This window comes from Falco rusticolus, chromosome Z (genome assembly GCF_015220075.1).
Source record: "Falco rusticolus isolate bFalRus1 chromosome Z, bFalRus1.pri, whole genome shotgun sequence".
NCBI lineage: Eukaryota > Metazoa > Chordata > Aves > Falconiformes > Falconidae > Falco > Falco rusticolus.
This window is the reverse complement of record NC_051210.1, coordinates 14,224,151-14,243,210: the sequence shown is the minus strand read 5'-3', so window position 1 is coordinate 14,243,210 and position 19,060 is coordinate 14,224,151. Positions and strand designations below refer to the sequence as shown.

General features: G+C 39.3%; 1 protein-coding gene across 1 annotated transcript in view; it reads right to left on the bottom strand.

The window, feature by feature from the left end:
• Positions 1–18,372, bottom strand: part of TEK (TEK receptor tyrosine kinase) — a 43,790-nt gene extending 25,418 nt beyond the window's left edge. Inside the window, exons 1-3 of the mRNA XM_037373729.1 lie at positions 17,991–18,372; positions 5,784–6,095; positions 435–545 (exon numbers count right to left, since the gene is read on the bottom strand). Coding sequence (XP_037229626.1) covers positions 435–545; positions 5,784–6,095; positions 17,991–18,042 — 475 coding nt within the window. The 5' untranslated portion in view covers positions 18,043–18,372. The remainder of the gene's footprint in view (positions 1–434; positions 546–5,783; positions 6,096–17,990) is intronic.
• Positions 18,373–19,060: the final 688 nt, after the last annotated feature.

Sequence of the window (19,060 nt, the reverse complement as noted above, 5' to 3'; positions counted from 1 at the left end):
AGAAGCTAAATGGCCTTTAAAAGACATTTGAAGAAGGAAAGCTATGCACTTGAAAAGCAGTAGAAATGCAAAGAAAGATGCAGTAGCTAGGCCTTCATGGTGTCACAGACTAAAAAAAAAAAAAAAAGGATGCTAAAATCAACCAGGTAAATACATGAGGAGATAAAGAAGGAAAACAAAAGAAAGTGAGAAACAAAGCAAAGGTATGAATCGGCGATTTGGCATTCTGGTGGAGGAGAAACAGATCAACTCAATATATTGGGTACGACAAATGTCGCCTTTAGAAAACACTAAATGTGTATGGAATTATGTCTGCTGTGCTGCTCCAGTCGCACAGCATAGGCATTATCAACAATGACTTTAAAACAGTTATGTGGCACTGATTAAGACAAGGATAGCAGGAAAAGAAAAGACAAGAGAGAAAGGTTGATTACCGTTTTTGTAGATCACTGCATCTTCCTCTTTTGCTGCCATTCTGATGAAGGAAATATTGACGTGCTCTCCCTTATTTGCTGTAACAGTTAATGCCACTGGGTGGAATGAAGCTGAAAACAGAACAGGACAGAAGTGTGGGATAAATAGCAGCAGTTATTTTCTCTACCTGATCTCTGGGCCGAAAGTTGAGAATGGTTTCCAGCATGACCCTGACTCAGATTCTGACATTTGAATTTCTTTAGAGCACACTCTGACTCACCACCAGCAACCTCAACTCTATGTTTTGACAAAGACAGAGGACTCACCTACACCCTGAAACAACACACTACCCCTAGAACCTGGGGCATGAAATAAACAAGAAAAACAGGATTTTGGCTGAGTAACTGGAAACACTTCCTAACTAGGAGCCCCGATTGGCTGTGAAACACTTTCCCAAGTTTCTTCATCCCTTGAGACATTTTTAAAACAGACTGGATAAAGTACTGGAACATGTATCATAGGCAACAAGCTGCACTGGCAAACAAATACCCTGAGTGACTCAGGTTTTTTTCTGTTTAAGTTTTATGATGCAAAACAGTCAAGATATTCAGGAGATCACAGCCACACAGGGTCTGGGGAAGATGTAAGATAGAGAAGGTCTGTGCTTGTGTTAGTTCACCGTGCTTTTTATAAATACTGAGAGAGCTGGCTTGCACTGAGAACAAAAGAAAAAAATATTCACAGCCAGTTATACTTTTACCAAAATATTCTGAATTGAAAATATAGCTTAATTAAAATGAAAAAATACATGAGATAACTGTCTACATTGGTGACATCTTTAAATTTGCCAGCTGGGAAACTGAAATTAATTTTCCTGCTTAAACAGAAAGGTACTTTTATACATTTGTTCATAGTTCTTGATTCAAGAAAAAAAAAGAAGGTAGTAGATATAGGGATTTTCACAAAATTTTTGCTTTTTCCTTACCACTACTAGTGGAAAAAAAGATCTGAGGGCAGTTGGGGAAGGGACAGAAAAATCTCAAGAAATAGTACTTTTTGAAACCAGTGAAATCGTAATTATTATTGCAACATTACTTTGAAACAAGTTAGAAGGATGCTCTCTTTCATTTAGTTGGAAAAATCCAAGGGAAAGCTGTGAAGTTTTTTGAGGGCAACTTCAGGTTTTCTGACCATTTTTAGCTCTGAGTTTTTATGCCATACTGTCATTGATATGTTGCATGGCAAAAAAATTACAAGAAATCTTCTAAAATAAGTCAATGTTAACTTCCAAACTGTTCAGCTCTTTATCTGAGTGGGAATGTTACACCTTTGTGCTTTCCCTTTTAGAGCACCCAGGAGAGTGAGGCATTGATTTTAACCAGCCCTTTGTTTTTTTCTGGTTTTGAGGCTCTTTAGCCTTAGGGTTCCACATGTGCAAATTCCTCTTGGATAAGTCTATCCTGCATCTTGTTTCTGTTCAGATCCTGAGAGCCTGATTCTGCTGCCACCTGCCTCCCCAGCAAGGTGAGTGTGACCTTTCTGACAGAAAGACCTACCTGAGCCTCATCTGGAAGAAATCTTTGAAGAGCCATTCATGCTAGCATAGGTTCCATTTTTATTAAAGTCACATTTATTTCACAAGGAATATTTTAAGGAACACATACACAAGTTAGTATGAACTGTTATATGAACTGGTAGCTTATTCATAAAAATTGCCATTTATCTGTAGTCATACCTCTTTTTTTCAGTTCATTTTTAGAAAACTGTCAATGAAGTATACTTTGGCTCATATCAATGGTTGCAGAAAATGAATCTGGAGCCTGCGGCTGAAATTTGGTGGCAAAGAAATACACAGAGATAAGATCAGAAAGCAGAGAGAAAATATGAAATATCTTTCTGTTATATTAAATATGTAATAAAGCTGTAAAAAGTGAGCAGGTGGATGCTAAGTCAAAGTTTTTATGAGGCTGAAACTGTGTTAGTATGTCCACAATATTATTTTGTAAAATCTGAGTGGGTAAAAAGGGTGGTATTCTTGCAATATTTGAGGAGAGAACATTTTAATACTTTCATTTCAGAATAGCATTTTAATTAAAAATCAGGATGTTTGTGTTATATGATGTAAAATTAAGGAAAATTTGAGTAAAAATGGAGACATTTCTATCAATTCAAGCCAATCTCTCTCCCAGAATTTTACTTCCTTGAGGATTTTGACATTTTAATGATTTGTTTCTGATTGGAAGTAAGACAACAGTTGACTTCTCATGATTCTTTGCAGAATGGAATTTTGGCCCCTGTGTAGTTCTAATGTTTATGTTCTGAGCTTCTGCCACACATTTTCATTCCTTTGTAAGTGCTATCTAATTGATTTCAATCGATTTCAGCAGGACTCTTCCTGCACGTGCATGGGAATCTACTGAGCATTTACCAAGTCACTGAGGCACTGGCATCTGAACATACATCTTTGAGAAACAGGGAATTCTAGTACAGAATAATATGTAAGATCTCATTAGGAACAGGCAAACAAAAACTGAAAGCAGTCCCAACTTACTGTCAGATCCTGATTCAGAAGTTATTTATGAATATAACAAATGTGTGGTGAAAATCCTGATCTATTTAGAAAAAGAAAATCCAACAGCTTTCGCAAAAATTAATTGCAAGTTATAAATGATCTTAAGTGTTTTATTTGTAGTGGAGTTTGGACTAAATTTAGTGAGGCACTGCTAATTGTTTTAATAAGATATTAAACTTTTGTATTCCCATTTTCTCTTCTTTGTATGTTGTTTAGCTTAACCGCAGGACTTTTTCTTCAGAGTACTGTTGCAATGGAAAGGAACACACACTCCCTGGTGGGCTCTGTTCCAACATATTTTTAGATTGTTACTTGTATTTCATGATTTCATAACTTGAGTGTGCCAATTCCTTATAGAGACATAATGAACTATATTGCAGTACAAGTGCCATAACGTGTCGCTAGCATTTCCATTATTGTCCCTTTGCCTGCTTTAGAGAGTTTCTGGGGGGGAAACTTGGATTTATTGTGTAGAGAAATGACATAAATTATATTTGACTAGATGCAGAACAGTTTATATAGTGTTCTGTTCTAGATAGTGTGCTGTATACAGTATAAGCATTACTCTCCATACATACATAAAACATAATCTGTTCGCTCTCACTGCATGTATGCAAATTACGTATGTAACCATAATGCTACAATATAAAGAATTCAGAACAGGCTTATTACTTTCAGAATGGCACACATGTACAGTAAAACAGGAAAATGAACCTGTTATCTTCCTGTGTTATACAGCAAAAATCTTCACGGTGTCTGCATATCTGACAATAGGTACGTAATCAGGCAGATGAGAGTTCCCGCTAAAGTCAGTGGGGCTAGCCAAATGATTAATGAGTAGTGAGTGCTTCAGCAGCTTCTTGCCCTGAGACTGCAAAACAGTGGCTGGATTTTCAGAAGTGCTGCTCCCTCCCATGTTTTTGTGTCCTCAATGGGAAACTGCAAGTTTCAACTCTTGCTCAATTTTTGGTGTTGAAAAACACATTCTGCCTTTAAAAATTAATCAGACAACAACAGTGAAGGGGAAAAAGGCCTGTTTTCCAACTACAGAGTCTTTGCCAAACCTCACAGTCCTTCACTGACCTCTTCTTCCTCTTTCTGTGCACTTTAATAGCTTTGAGAATTTCTGTTGTGCCTCTTTCTCACCCGTCTAGCCTGATTAGATTATATGCTTTCACTGACAAGTCACTAGCTCAGGTTTTGTCAGTGAAAGCTTTTGCAGAGAAAATCCAAAAAATTGATTCAAACCCAGAAATTATTCAAAGAAACCTACCTACTGCTGGTGTGAATGTTGTGTTATTTCTGGTTAGAACAACTTCTGTCGCATAGGAAGCTCTCAAAGGTTGATTACTTTAAATTCTCTGCTTCTAGGTCCACAGATACCAAGTGCAAAAAACTGATTGGTTGAGAAGACACTCTTCCACCCATGAAGGTTGCTGTACACAACTGCCAGAGATGTGGTCAACTCACTGGCATTCTGCCACAGACAGGGTCACAGTGACTTTCCATGGACTATTATCTTATCTCCTCCTCATTGCAGCCTCCTTTGAAACAATGGAGTTGTCAGCCTCCATCTGCAGAGCTTTCGTAGTGACCAGTCCAACCCTTCAAACACCACATTTGGTCAGAAAATACATAAGCCAAATTAAATTGCACTTGTTCTGCCCACCTTGTTTCTGATGTTTCCACACTAAAAGAAATAAATAAACACTAGCTGTAGCTTGGACAAATGAAAAATACCTTTTTCTAAATTGGCTATGCAATTTCAGTGGATACGAACAAGGATAATAGCTCCTAATAAAACCTTATAAAGAAAGATTAAAAGTATCAAGTCTCCTCAAAGACAAGCTGCCATGGTACAAAACATTAGCAATACAGTGAAGTCTGCTAAAAATCAGTGGAAGTTTTGAAAACTTGATTTGCTGCAGTAAATCAGCTAGCATTTCTTGCACTTTTTTGTAGTTTATGGTGATCTCTGCTTTGGAACTTGTCCCAGAAGTGTAATGAGGTGCAGAGACAAGCAAAATTTTGCACATAACAAAATGCAATTTAACAGCTAGAGTGCTGGACCTTGGAAATCCCACCTTCTCATCCCACCATCTCGTCGCCATATTTGCTTTTTTTACTGTGCATAGCCTTAAAAGAAAAACCAAGTCAATAGTGAAATCCATAGTGAATTTTTTGTGAATAGCCTTATTTGATTTTGGGAAACTTCGCTGGAGTTTCTTTCCACTGTTGAGCTGGATTTTTTTTTTCATACTGACACAGACTGTGCAGATCCAATATTGCTGATCTGTAGTATTACTGAAACCTAGGCAATGCAAGTTATTTTGTAGCCTCAGGTTGCCCATGTATTACAAAAAAAAGGATAGTGACGTTTAGCTGTCTACATCTCACACCTGTCAGGACTTTAAAGTGGAAGCATGTTCAGAAATCAAGGGTCTGGGATGTGAAGAACCCATGGCAGGAGTTATCACATGTCATTTCAGGGTGTGAGTGAGGCCAGTACTTACCTTATTTGCCACCTGACTTTGTGTTCCTGGTAGTAGCCAGGTACAGGCAGAGTACCTACAGATGTCTAACTAACTTCCATGAGGAAATGACCAGCAGCTAGTATCAATCACTTGCCTGTGAACCTTAGAAAAGAAACATGGGCTTGGGACAAGTCTATTTTTGTTGACTCCAGACTGCCTTGCCTGCTCTGGATCCATGTTTGTGCCCACTTGTGTTAACCAGGGATAGCTGTCAGTCTGCAGGCAGTGACATGCAAAATTAAGATGTGACCACCATACAGTACCTCCCAGCGGCATCTTCATGGTATGTATCCTTGTCACCTCATCCTTGAGTTTCCCTTCACAGTAATAGGCTCCAATAGTTTCACTGGCCTGTTCCCTCTTCCACACCACTGTTTTGGCTGTTGGTCTCTTGGAATCTTCATTAACTTCCAGTGGTTCCCGGTGCTGGTTTGTCACATCCTCCTGGTCTCGGTCTATTGTGATAGACTCACGGGAGCGCCATTTGGAAGTGATACAGATAAGTGATGTCTCTGAGTTGCCCACCAGAGGGAATGAATTGATCAGTATGAGGTCCAGTGTCGCTTCCACTTTACCTAAGGAAAAACGCAACAAATGGAAAAGTTTTACTGCAGAGTTTGAGTATGACTGATCAAACCACAAGATAAGCTGTTTCACTGAGTACTCAGGTTTTTGCTGTTTTGTGTCTTGCACAGCTTTTGTGCAAAATAGGAAGACTGTAGATTAACTATTCTGCTACATGGACTTGGGGATTTACTTTGTATGTCATGAACAGACAGAATTTGTTCTTCTCAAAAGAGGAAATAAGCCCTTCAGATCTGTGGAATTTATTTTAAAAGATGTTGCAGAACCAAGTAGATCCTTAGATAGTTAGACATGTACAAAAACGCCCCAAGTATGGTGCTTTGCTGGTAACAGGGTCAGTAGATCATAAGGTTGTCAGCTAATAGTGTTTCTTTTATGTCATTTACATGGATTTAATATGTTTAAATTAATGTAAAGCAGATGTTTTTATATTTTATACTTTCAGTTATAGGAATTGGTAGTACTTTGAGCACTTGGGGTATGTTTTTTTTCAGCTGTTTTATGAATTTGATTTAATGATTTCATCATCATTCACATTAACCACTTGAAGCCCTAACATACAGTAGCAAGAACCAGGGCACAAAGAAACTTTATCAAAAACAAAGAACAAGTCAGCAGCACTAATAAAGCCATTTTTTATGAGGTCAGGTTTAAGTCAATCAAAATGTCTCCCTTTGAACAATCAAAGTGCCAGAAATACATGGAGGTGGAAGTTCTTTGGAAATGATAGATACAAGCTTAATTAAAACAATTTCTGGCAGAATGCTACAGATCTAGTTGTTCAAATGCACATAGCAGGACGGAAACACAGCTCTTTTGTAATCAACAGTTTGCAAATGACAAGCGTTTGCCTTTACTTCTGAAATTCAGGGCAAGGAGAAGGGAAACAGTAACATTTTTTCCAGCTGAAACAGGAAGAAGAATTAATTTCTTTTATCCATCACATCTATTTTCCTGGTTTGGATACAAGTGTATTTTGTATTTATACAGAGAGAGACCAAATATTTAGGGTCATTCAGCTTCCAAATGTTTCTCTGATTGGAAGGAAGGGCTATAGTCTCAGATAAGGGAGGTCAAAAGGTCTGGGTGCTGGCTGCAGCCTTTGCGTGTGTCTCTCCAGTGCTCAGGGCCAAGGGAGGTCCTCTGCTTTCAGTGCCAGCAGCCCCTCTGGGGACTGAAGTATCTTGACAGCACACTGACACGCACCACGCCTGGGCAGCCTGCCGCCATTACCACCCTCCAGCGTGCCAGCCCTGATAATCTGCAGCTACATAATGGAGAAATGAAACCTTCCCGAAAAGTTGCGACAGCTGTTACAGTAAATATTGCATAAAGGAGCAGGTCAGCAAAGTCAGTTCACCCTGTTGCATATTACATAAATAAATACTTCAAAAAAAGTTAAAGAAGAATGTGATAGAAATGAGGCCAGATTTGTGAATTCATCTTATAGGGCATTTATCTCAACATTTTTATTTTTATATGGGGAACATTTGTGCTCCTACTATGGGTCTGATGCATCAGCTGAAGGCAGATGTAATTCAACAGTCATCAACTCTGAGAGCAGACGGCTTCAGTTTGTATCAGCAAGGATCACACACCAGGTAGAGATATTCTTAAACCCCAGGATCATGATTTCTGCCAACTTCTGTAAAAATCAGAAACAAATCTGCATCCAAACTCTGCAAGTTGACGTGATTATCTGTGTGGAAGTCAGGCACGGTGCTGCAGATCAGAACTGAAGTATTTTGGTGTTTCTGCCTAGCATCCACAGGCACAGAGCTGCATCTGTCCTTCCAGTACAGAGGTATGGGCCCAGGCTGCTGGGGTCCTTCAGAAGGTGGCTGCTCATCCAGGGCTGCAGTTCCATATCTCTGGAATTTCTCTGTTCCTCTGACTTCCAACACAGATTGAAAGTTGAATTCCCTCTTTCCCTCTCTGCATCTCAGTCTTTCAATACACTGAAAATAAGTAGTAGAAGTCCAAGTTTTGAGGACTAATTTTCATGTTGCCTTTGATTACTATGCAAGGAATAGCAAAGCAAAGTTATATCATACTTAAGGCATTTGCTGCATGCTTTTTTGTTTCTTTGTAGTAATACAAATCATGTAATCAAGGTGTAACCCTACCATAGCTCAGGCATATTACTCATTTACACTTGCAATTATTCCAAATTAATCAAAATTTAGCTATTGGTGGATGGATAGTGTTTTGATTGATTGTCTAAATATAGGTGTTTTTTTGTCATATTAAACACTGCAGACAACCCAGACACCTCTGTGAAGCAGATGAAGCACAGATGGAGTTTCTTGTCTTCCTGAAGACACCACTAGAAGGCCTTTCTGCATCTGAAAGGGAGTAATATCTATGCATAAGCATGGAACCATATACCAGCATGATTTGGCAGCTAATATTTAACAGCTGGAATATATTGCGAACAGAAATTAAAATATATCCAAGTGAAGGTTTTATACTAAGAAAAACTATGCTTTAGGTATATTTTTTTTAGGGAAAAAAAGCACCCTAACAGCACATTGACTTGAAGGCAACTCACTCGTTCAAGACTGAATCTAGCAGGACTGATGTTTTAAATTAGCCTAAGGCTCTGAGGTGATAGGCAGGCTTTCTTTGACTCCACTGGGAGCTGCTGCCCTTAGACTGTGGAAAAAAACCCAGATCCTCAGAAAAGTATAAAATGCACATATGCTTTATGCATAGGGATACCTACACCATCTCTTTCTGATAATACAACTTGAACTTGCCCAACTGTCTTTTCGAGAAAGGAATCTACCTAGTCTGGCAAAACATAGGCAAATTCTACCCTTGATGTTAATGAAGACTTTGAGTATGTAAGGACCAAATAAGGACAACAGGATCTAGTGTTCTGAGAAAAACACAAAAAACCATACAGACAGGAAACGTCACGTCTGTACCAGTGACAATCCTCTGTGCTTCCTTGAAAAGGTCCTTTGATTCCTTCCCTGGTCCTCAAAGAACTGACGCTGTCAGGAAGGCAGTTTGCTGTGTCTACAAATAGATTTTGAGAAGAGAGGCACTTGCAGAAGGCTAATGCTGGAAATGGGTGACACCATGCAGAGAGGGTTCATTGCCCAGTGTTTTTGACACACACTCATTGTGGTGCAGTGGTTTGAGCCCTTCTAGCACAGAAAAAATGGCATCCCCTAAACCAGTAAATTTATATAATAGCACATGCACTATAACCCAGATGGCACGATGAATGCAGGAAGGCATGCAGTTCCTCTTGGTCCACTCATAACGACAGGATTGTGCTCCTTCTTGCTAGGTGATACCTGGCTGTATCTTTCACAGCTTCTCTAGCACATGTTTGCCTGGGGAAACCGTACTGAACAGACAATAATTGTGTGCCTCTGCAGCCCCGTGTGTTCTCATTCCCTACCACAGTGCCATTCATACAGGCACACAGTCATCATATTTTCTGTACTGTGTCGCACCAGCAAAACTCAGCCAGGGCCAGCTGGAAGCAACAGATCTCAGAAACTCCCTGGAACACATCCCAGACACAGGTCTGCTCAATGAGCAAGAAAGTCTCCAATAAAGTTTAAAATATCACTTCCCTAGATCAGAATTGCTGCTAGACACTGGTTTGGGAATAAAACAATGTGGCAACCTCAAGCTGAGGTGGTTTAATGCCATAGATGGGTACACGCAAAGTCTTACGAGAACAGAAAAGCGTTATGAATTGTCCTTTTGTCTCAGAAAGTCCCTGCCCAAATACTTCCAGATTTATGCTGTTAACCCTTGTTTCATCCCCAGGAAAACATGGAAATATTCAAGAAAATTTCTACCTAATATGAGGCCTTTGCAAACTTGTCTGTTAACTGGAAAAGTGCTCAATACTGTGGAGCAGCAAACATACCCACTTCATAACTTTGTAACTCCGTATCAGGCAGTGGCCATCACGGTAAAGGGTAACCGTACGCCACTGCCCCCCAAACAAATACTGGATCACTAGCCCACATTTGCAAGGCCTACTGAGAATGCAAATTTCTGAGTACATGTTTTATTTCACTATTAATTAATACTGAGTAGTAGCAGAAGGGAAGAAATTATTTGACATTACACATGTAATGATGCCTTTATTTTCCTTGCATTTGTAGAGCTTTATTATTAACTGCTTGATGTGAATATAAGATGGAAGTCCTTCCCCTGGCATTTTGAGCGTAACAGAGGAAACAGAGAACTGCAGTAAGAGGTAAGTGGAAAGATAAATACTTTCCAAGTACTAATTACTTAAGATAAGAGGGGAGGGCAGAAAATTCCAGTAAATTCTACCCCTTTTTTCATCAAGTGAAGCAAAGGAAATAAAAAGTGATGCAATTTGAAATACTTAAGCTGTTTTGGTTTTGGTTTGTTTTGGTATTTTTTTTACTTTGAGGCAAGGTTATTTCTGTTAGGGGATGTGAATCTAAAACATATAAATATGATACTATTAGAGAGAAAATAGAATTTGTGCTTAGTTCAGGCTTCGTGTTATGCTGAAAGTAAACCAGTCAGTTCCATATGACAGTCACTGCAGGATATAAAAATCATTTTGAGACTGATGGAAATGTACGTCCCAGACTGTCAAGTTATCAACCCCTCTTTCTTCAGATCTCTTAAAAAAACAGCACCAAACACTCTCTCTCCTTGAAAAAATAAGATTTTGATTTAGAACAAAATGAACTTGCTAAATATCTGCACCTCAGTATTTCTCATTTGTATCTTGTTTTGTAGTTACAAGTTCACCTCCTGAATTGTATTTTTCTGTATAAAACCACATACCAGTTTAAAGGAATTTAACTAATCTATTTATAAATACAAATGGCAGTCATTTAAATAATTTTACTTTAAAAATATAGCTATAAATTACATTGATTTAGTATTTATTTATTTATTAACCAATTATGCAATACTAAACATAATCAGGATGGAAATAATGAAAGTCAAATATGAAGAGGTTAACAAAATAAGACACCCAAGCCCCATGTCTCCTCTCTCTTAAAAAAAAAAAAAAAGAAAAAAAAGAAAAAAAAAAAGAGTACTCTTTACTTACTATTAAAGCTAGTGAGAAACTAACCCAAAATATTAGTTGTGTGGGGATAGTTTTCCATATGGAGAGTGGAACATTTACCACACCAGAATTTGGCAAACTTTATTTCCTCTTTTTCTGTGCACTCAATATTTCTTTTATCAATCTTGGTTATTTTTTGTTCATTTTCTAAAAAAAGAAAATCAATAATCTTGGGGGTGGGGGGGCTTTGAAATCACATATTCATTTTATGGGCTCACTAGTCTCTTAGTGTGCTGGAAACTTCATCTGGGATGCAAAGATAGCAGCAGCTCAGGTAGCTTCATCCAGTGAGTCAAATTCTCCTCTAACAGCTCAGTCCACAAGAAAATAAGGCTGAAGTTATTGTTACTGAAACAGATTAACATTCTTTGCTGCACAGCAGCTGCAGCAGGACCAAAGAAAGAGGGACAGAAATGCTGCTGAAAAGCACCTTATAAATGAGCAAAAAGTCAAGTTTTCCAATGAAAGCTTTCTTGTTATCCATGGAAAGAATCTTATGATTGTATCTTATGTGATGTTACTGGGCAGCTGTGCAACAGCTCACAGCTCTTGCCCTTAGAAATATGTTGGTATTTGTGGAGGGAAGGTACTGTGAAACTAATAATAAACAAGATAGTGACAGAACATCAGTTTGCTACTTAGTAGCAGTGGGAAGACCACAGCACAAGTGTAAAAAATGAAATAGCTTGTCAAAACTACTAGGGCTAATGCTTTCTTATGGGTCCTTGGGTGCATCTGAAGCAGTGAAAGGAAATGCAACTGCCTTCTTGTAAAATAGGGTGTAATTGTTTTCTCTACATTTCACTTGTTTCATAACCTATGAAAACAATCTTTTAAGATGAAAGAGCTAGGAAAGAAACACTGGCGCAACCTGGTTGGGGGTTTCCCAGTGAGGGTGCCTAAATGTGTGAGTCTAAGTAACCAAAATGCAGAAAGATGCTTTCTTATGTCTTTTCCTTAGGCCCGGTTGACCATAAGCAAGTAAAGCAGAAAACAACATATCAGCAGAAATTGCTTGTTGAACAACCAGCTGACAATGTGCTAGGTAACACTGAAAAAGGATGAGGAATGTATGAAAGCTCAAGTAGGGCACGCTTGTAGTTCAGCTACATCTGGCTGGATTTGCAGCTAACCAAATATGGGTACTGCTGTCAAGAAAGTACTCACAAGCAAGAATAAGTACGTCCATAACAAGGGTAGTCTTTGTAAGTTGCATTATGAACCTACTATGTATGCTGCATATATCTATTGTATGCTGTTTGTGCGCACATGCCAAGCTGAAGTATGCAAAATAACATAATCAATTAGACCTCACAGGATTTATCAGTGCATACAACATGCATAAGGTTGTCTGGGAGTGTCTGTGGAGTGTTTGTTGCAGGGCAGACACAGTCTAATGTGTTCTTACCTGTAGTGTACCCTCACTCTGCCACTCACTGATTTTTCTGAGCAGAGTAGTGGGAGGTGTTCCTTGTGCTAAGCACACATTGTGACGAATGAGGCTGATGTCACTAAGCAGTGGCATGTCAGGGATGAACAGCCAGAAAATAAGATGAAAATCATGAGCACAATCAGAAGTGCGGATGGAACTACATTATCAAGAGAAACTTGTTACACTCCAGACAGGAAACTAACCAAGCCACTTCATTAGATAGGCTGGCACAATGCAAAAAATTAAAATAAATACCAGGAAAGCAAAACATCAGCCTTGAAAAAATGTACATAAATTAATGACTCTTGAATATAGAAATGTAATTTGTGAACCTGTCTTTAAAAAATGCTTTCAGAACTTAGTAAATGCCTAATAACCTTCACACCCTGAAAGTATTTGCTTCTCCTAGTGATGAGTTACAAAATTAATTTTGATGGTTTTTTAACTTCTTTATATTTAACCATTGTTTAACATTATTAGTACATGTTCTAAGTTTGAGTGTTACTTGGAGAATAGTTATAAAACCTGTACCCTAAGAAACAATCAGCATCTTAAATTCCTTACAGGAAAGTCTCCAGTTCAGACATGGGCTGTTTTTTGCTGTGTGTCTCCTCTGAAACTGCAGTGGAGCAGCACGCTAAATACAACCTTGCAACTAGCGCAGGATAGATACTGTCTTTGGAGGACAGTTCTTCATGGCAATTTATCTAAGATTTTCATCACCCTGGTCCCAGATAGGTCTTGTGTCACAGTGGAAGCTGACCGTGAAACTATACATCTGTCTCACACAAGTGGTAGGTGCATCCATTTGTGGTTCATTTCTTCTGAGCCTACCCAACACCCCCAACACCACAATGACTTCTTGGTCTTCCTTGGAAAGCTGAACAGGGTTTTTGTGCATTTAAGAGACAGGAGACAGGTCTGGGCCAAGCAGGGTCAAGTCTACATGACCAATACAGAGCAGATTTCCAACCCAGGTAGTTCTCATTGTGGGCACATGGAGGACCAACTCCACATCTTCCCTGCCCCAAAGCCAGCTGCTCAGCTGCAGTCAGTCTCTGACTTCTATGTTCCCTCTTGTCCACCTAAAGCCTTCCAGATAAAATTCTTGTGGGTGTGAGACCACCTCTGCAAAACACTACAACTTCATTTTTTTCCCTGAAATGAAATTTCAGCAAAAAAGTAATCCATCCAACCAGCTTAATTATGAATAAATACCCAAATTTGTGTGTGCGTGTATCTATATCTATATATGAAATCTGTTTCTAAAACAATAGCATATGTTAACACTTGTGAATGTAGAGTGATTTCATTTCATCTTTTAGATTTAATTCCTCTCCATTTGATGCAATGCCTTTTCATTCCAGACTGTTCCCAGCTGCTGAAATGGCCTTCGGGAACACAATCTTCCTGGGAGCTACTCTACCTCTCACTAGGTCTGAATGAGGCACACACCAAAAGCAAACTTTAAAAAGTAAAAGAACTGGAGAGAATCAACCCACTTCTGTAATTCCAGTTAGGGTAGGTGCCTGCATAAGGCTGAAGCTGTTGCTTTTGGCTTCCAACTGCAGGGTCAGAAAGCGATGAATTAGATCACAGCTGGAACTTTTTTTAAAAAAACACATATAGACATCAATGCAACTAAAACAAAACAGCTCTCTTTCTCCCACAAGACAGATCCATTGATTCTGCAGGCATGATTGTCCTAACAGAACTGTGCAGAAATACCAGCATTCAGCAGGTCAGAGATTCCACAAGTGATTCCTGTGGTAGGCCCATCATTTCTGGATTACATGAAGGCTACATCTCAAGAACGGTCTGAGTTCCATGTAAATTGCAAACCTACCAGGGTACTGTTCCCTCTGGGTAAATAACCTGAGTGTTCCAGGCAGATGCAGTTGCTGGGTCTTACAAATCAAATACACTTGAGGAAGAACAAATGAAATCCTTTTTTAAATTCCTTTTGCAATTCTCATTACTAGTTTGATAATTTAGGTTACGGGAAGGTCGTGTGTGAGCGTAATGTCTAGCCAGCATAGTTTTCAAACAACTGTGATTAAAAGCTCAAACATGATTTGTGTTCACTGCTTTGGCTATGTCAGGCTCAAAACACCAAAACCCTCAAAAACTGCAGCCATAAGACAAGCTGTTTGAAGTTCAGGTGCCATTTTGGTCTGACAACAACACATTTGTTGTAAAAGGACTAGTCCCTTAATTATGGGAAGAATGACATTCATGTGCACTGTCAGAGGCATGTATTAACTAAAGGTTAATACAGGTTTTCTTTAGATTAAGTTAATCTTCACAAAAGAAACAAAAGTCTTGCAACAGAAGTATTCATTAGAGCTTCCCAGTCTAGCTAAAAATTATGACTTCTTGTAATTTTGGAGTTTTGTAATTTTGAAGAGCCTGCAGCATTATAATAATGCTTATATCTCTATATATAATAAATGTTAAAAGCTGTTTCATTTTATGACTATGTAAATGAGTCACATAATAATGATAGTATTTACAATTCATGTTTTTTTCATAACACCTACTGATCCAAAAGAAAAAGCAGACATCAACAGGGATGATAGGTGGATGCCACTACACTGTTAGCTCCACTGTAACCCTTTCTTAAAAAGCTAATATAACCTTTTGAGTCTTTTACCATATATGGATCCAACAGCTAAATTAAAAAAAAAAATAAATTCAGTATTTTTAGAAAACCACTGGATCTAAGGTTATTGATAGAGCAAAGCTATAGCACAGAAGACCCTGTCTGTCTTGGAGAATGGCGACATTTGACAATGTATTTGTTTCCTGCCAGAAATAGTCAAAGAAATGTGCTTGAAACTCATTTTAATTGTTGCTGCTTTCCAAAATCTCTTACTGATTGTAGCCATCTTGCTAAAATAAGGCTCACACATGAACATTTCTGAGACTTAGCCCACTGTGAGAAGCCGTAAGCAAATTTCCAGGCTATCTGAAGATGTTATGAGGCAAAAGGCAAGTTCAGACACTCATTCCTTGCTTTGTCCTTAGCCTTCCATGGGAACAGGTGAGTTTGTGGTTCTTCTTTGATCAGGACTTAACAGATAATTCCTAGCCACAGCCTTGCCTTGGGTTTTGCATTCATACTTCAGAATGGATGCCAGGATCATTTTGATCCTACAAAATGTTGACTGAGTAGAATCAACCAAAAGACAAACATGCGGTGATGCTCAGTCTGATTTCAAGAATGTTGATAGGATGAAGTTCAGCCCCTTGTCAATTTAGTTAACATTTGCTATGGCAAGCAGTGACCATACATACAGTACAAAACTGAGCCTTTCTGTATGTTTTGAACGACACCTTCCAAATCAGACCTCTAGCTGAGAATGGGCTACTGTTACTCAAAAAAAAAAAAAAAAGGACATGAAATCAAAGGCCATTTCTCGTAATGGAGGTCAAGCTGGCGGTCTTCACCTTGGGAAAGGGTGGAGTGTATTTTGTGCCTACCCAGCAACACACCCAGGGAGGCCCACGATCATCAGGGACAAGGTTAAGCCAGCTCACTGTCTGCACTGAGTGTAAAGCCTCCCCTGCTCAGGGAATGTCATTCCCGCTTTCCTGAACTCCGCCTGCAGTATCTAGAGGAAAGCGGGCTCGCATTGTCTTTCGCTGCTCGCCCCAGGAAGCATGATATCATTCTCAAACAAAAGCGGGAAAGCTGACAGATCTGTTGGGATGGGTGTGACTTCAGCACACACCTCGCTGGTCAGCCCCTGTGGAACAGGCCGTGGCCGTCCGCTCGCAGCACCGAGCTCTCTGCCCTGCCCGTGTTTACAGCCCATCTCTGCAGCCAACTGCCGTTCCTCCCATGCTTGTGACTTACATGAACGTCGCTTTCCTTCTGTGTCAATTAGGTATACGTTACTACGTAAAGAAACAGGAGAGACAACGAAAAACAGTGAGGGTAACTGGACTTTCTTTCCTTCTCCACCTGTAATGCTTGCAGCACCAGATATCTCCTTAAAGGTAAAGGCTGGAAGTGATCTGAGGGCTAAACAGGTTGAATCGAAGTGCAGCTAAGCAATCAAGAAATTTAAGCCAGGAAAGAGGAACTGGTAAACAAAATGCAGCCTATTACAGCAATGGCTGAATAAGAATACTTCCAAACATGCATTTGACAGATTTTAAACACATTTTTTTTGCCTGTATGAATCTCTAGCCTCTTACAGATGCCAAAATTAACATCTCAAACTCATTTGGTCATGATTTCACTTAGTTATTAACATGCTGCTAATCAAGAAGATTTGGAAATTTTAAAGCAAGATGCACAACAATAAGGACTTCTGCCTTTTTGTGCTACTTTCTGGTTTTCACTGAAGCGCAATCTGAAGTTTTACAGCACATGTTGCCTTTTTGCTGTGAGATGGACTGGAACACGTGTGCATATCTCATTGAAATTGTTAGGAGAGAGTTAAAAGTCTAGGCTAATTGTGTGAAGTGTATTGCTCCTGTACAGATTTTGCCTGGTATGTTACCCAGAAGAAACTGTCTAGAAAATCAAAATGCGGATGTTGAAAGCAATACTCAAATGCTGAACAACCAAGAATCTGATGGCAAGAGCACAGGCTTCCTTCAGGGCTCTGCTTGCCTAGCTTCAGCAAAACATCTCAAACGTTAATGCTCCCAAAGCTAGAAACTAAATTTACATTACTGTAATCTTACCGTATACCTTTCTGAAGATTTCTCTTATGACTAACTTCTGACCTGCTGAACTAATGACATTTGCTGATAATATGGAACCATTATTTAGCTGTATTTGAAATGTTAATAGATCTGATGTGCATCTTTCTGCCCTTTTTGTCCACTGACTTTTATCTAGATTCCAGTTGTGGAATCTTGTCTAAAAACTTGCCTAAAAATACCGGAATACCTAGAAACATCATTATTTCCTACCACACATCCAGTTCATAAAGTCAGTCACAGAAAAGGTCAACATTTAATCTGTATTTAGAGCAGATATTCTTGGGGAAAGACACCAGTGGTATCAAAGTTATGAGATTTACAAAGAAGTTAGTACCATCAGATGGAAGAGAAACCCTGTTGCAATGTGCGTATGTGCCAGCAAAAGGCTTCAACAATTAAAAAGGGGTAGAGTGTATTCTACACGTAGCTAAATCTTCCCCAATAGCTTGGCCACAGCCCTGCCCTCACTCACTGTAAGAGCACTGCACAGAGATCAGTGGACTCACTGAAACACACACAGGTACTTAAATCAGTAAAGGTAAGTGTAGGAGTAAGGAATAGGGAGTCATGTGTTCTGTCTGCACATTGCATGAGAAACAAGCAAAGCACGACAGGTCAACTACAGATATTAAAGCAAAGGCTTACCTGAAATCATCAGGCTGAATCCATAGAGAACCAGATGTGCTAAAGGGTCCATGCTTTCCAAAATATATCCATCCAGTTCTTACAGTCGCTCATGGAGTTTCCTTTCCTTGGGGCAGATATTTACTGGTGATGCTTCTCTAGCATGGTACAGTGTTTACAGGTCACAGGCAAGAAATCATAGCGCTGGCGCAGGCTGGAACAGTCTCGGTGCTGTCTGAGTACAGGGAGTTTAAGTTCCTTTTTCCTGTTTCCTTTGTAGATTAGGATGGGAAAGGCAGGATCTTAAAGGCATTTTTGTATCAGCAGGACTGCTGCGCAGTGCAAATCCCATCCATCCAGCAATACATCAAAACGGTTATCTGGATCGGCCAGAGAAGCAGGGCACTGTTGTCAGTCGCAGTCAGCAGAATAGGAGCAACGATGGCATCCTCCAGCAGGCGGGAGAGTGCAAGTGAAATGTCCTCCACCTAGGTACAGTAGGTGGAAAGTGTCATTTCCCTTCTTAAAGTACAGATCTGCTAATTTCTCAGGGTGCTAGCATCTTTTCTCTTATTGATTTAATCCACGTGCAAGCTGCTGGCTGCAATGCATCTCAGCACACAGTAATAAAAATATGAAAACACAGTAACAAAACAACAAGCTGAATCCAGTATAGACCAGAGCCAGCTACAATCCAATAAAACACTGCATTAGTTCATGTGCTTTACTGGAAACAATTTTTCTCTACGTTTGACAATTGGAAACAGGCTGAAAACTTGTTGCAATAATAGATCACACCCAGAGTTATTATGACATCAGTGGGAACAAAATGCCAAAACACTCAGGGCGGTCTCAAAACTCAGAAACTGAAACAAAACTTGAGGAAGAAATAAAAAGAAAATCACAAAAAAATTTACTGAAATAAATGGAAAGGCAGCAGTCAGCTATATAAACAGAATTGCAAATAAAGGCCAATCTTATTTACCACTTGGCTAAATATAACCCATGACAATGTAGCATTTAAAAGTCCTGTAGTTGTGCCAAGATGCTAACACCCAGAATGACTTTTACAGACGTATGGAAAAGCTTAT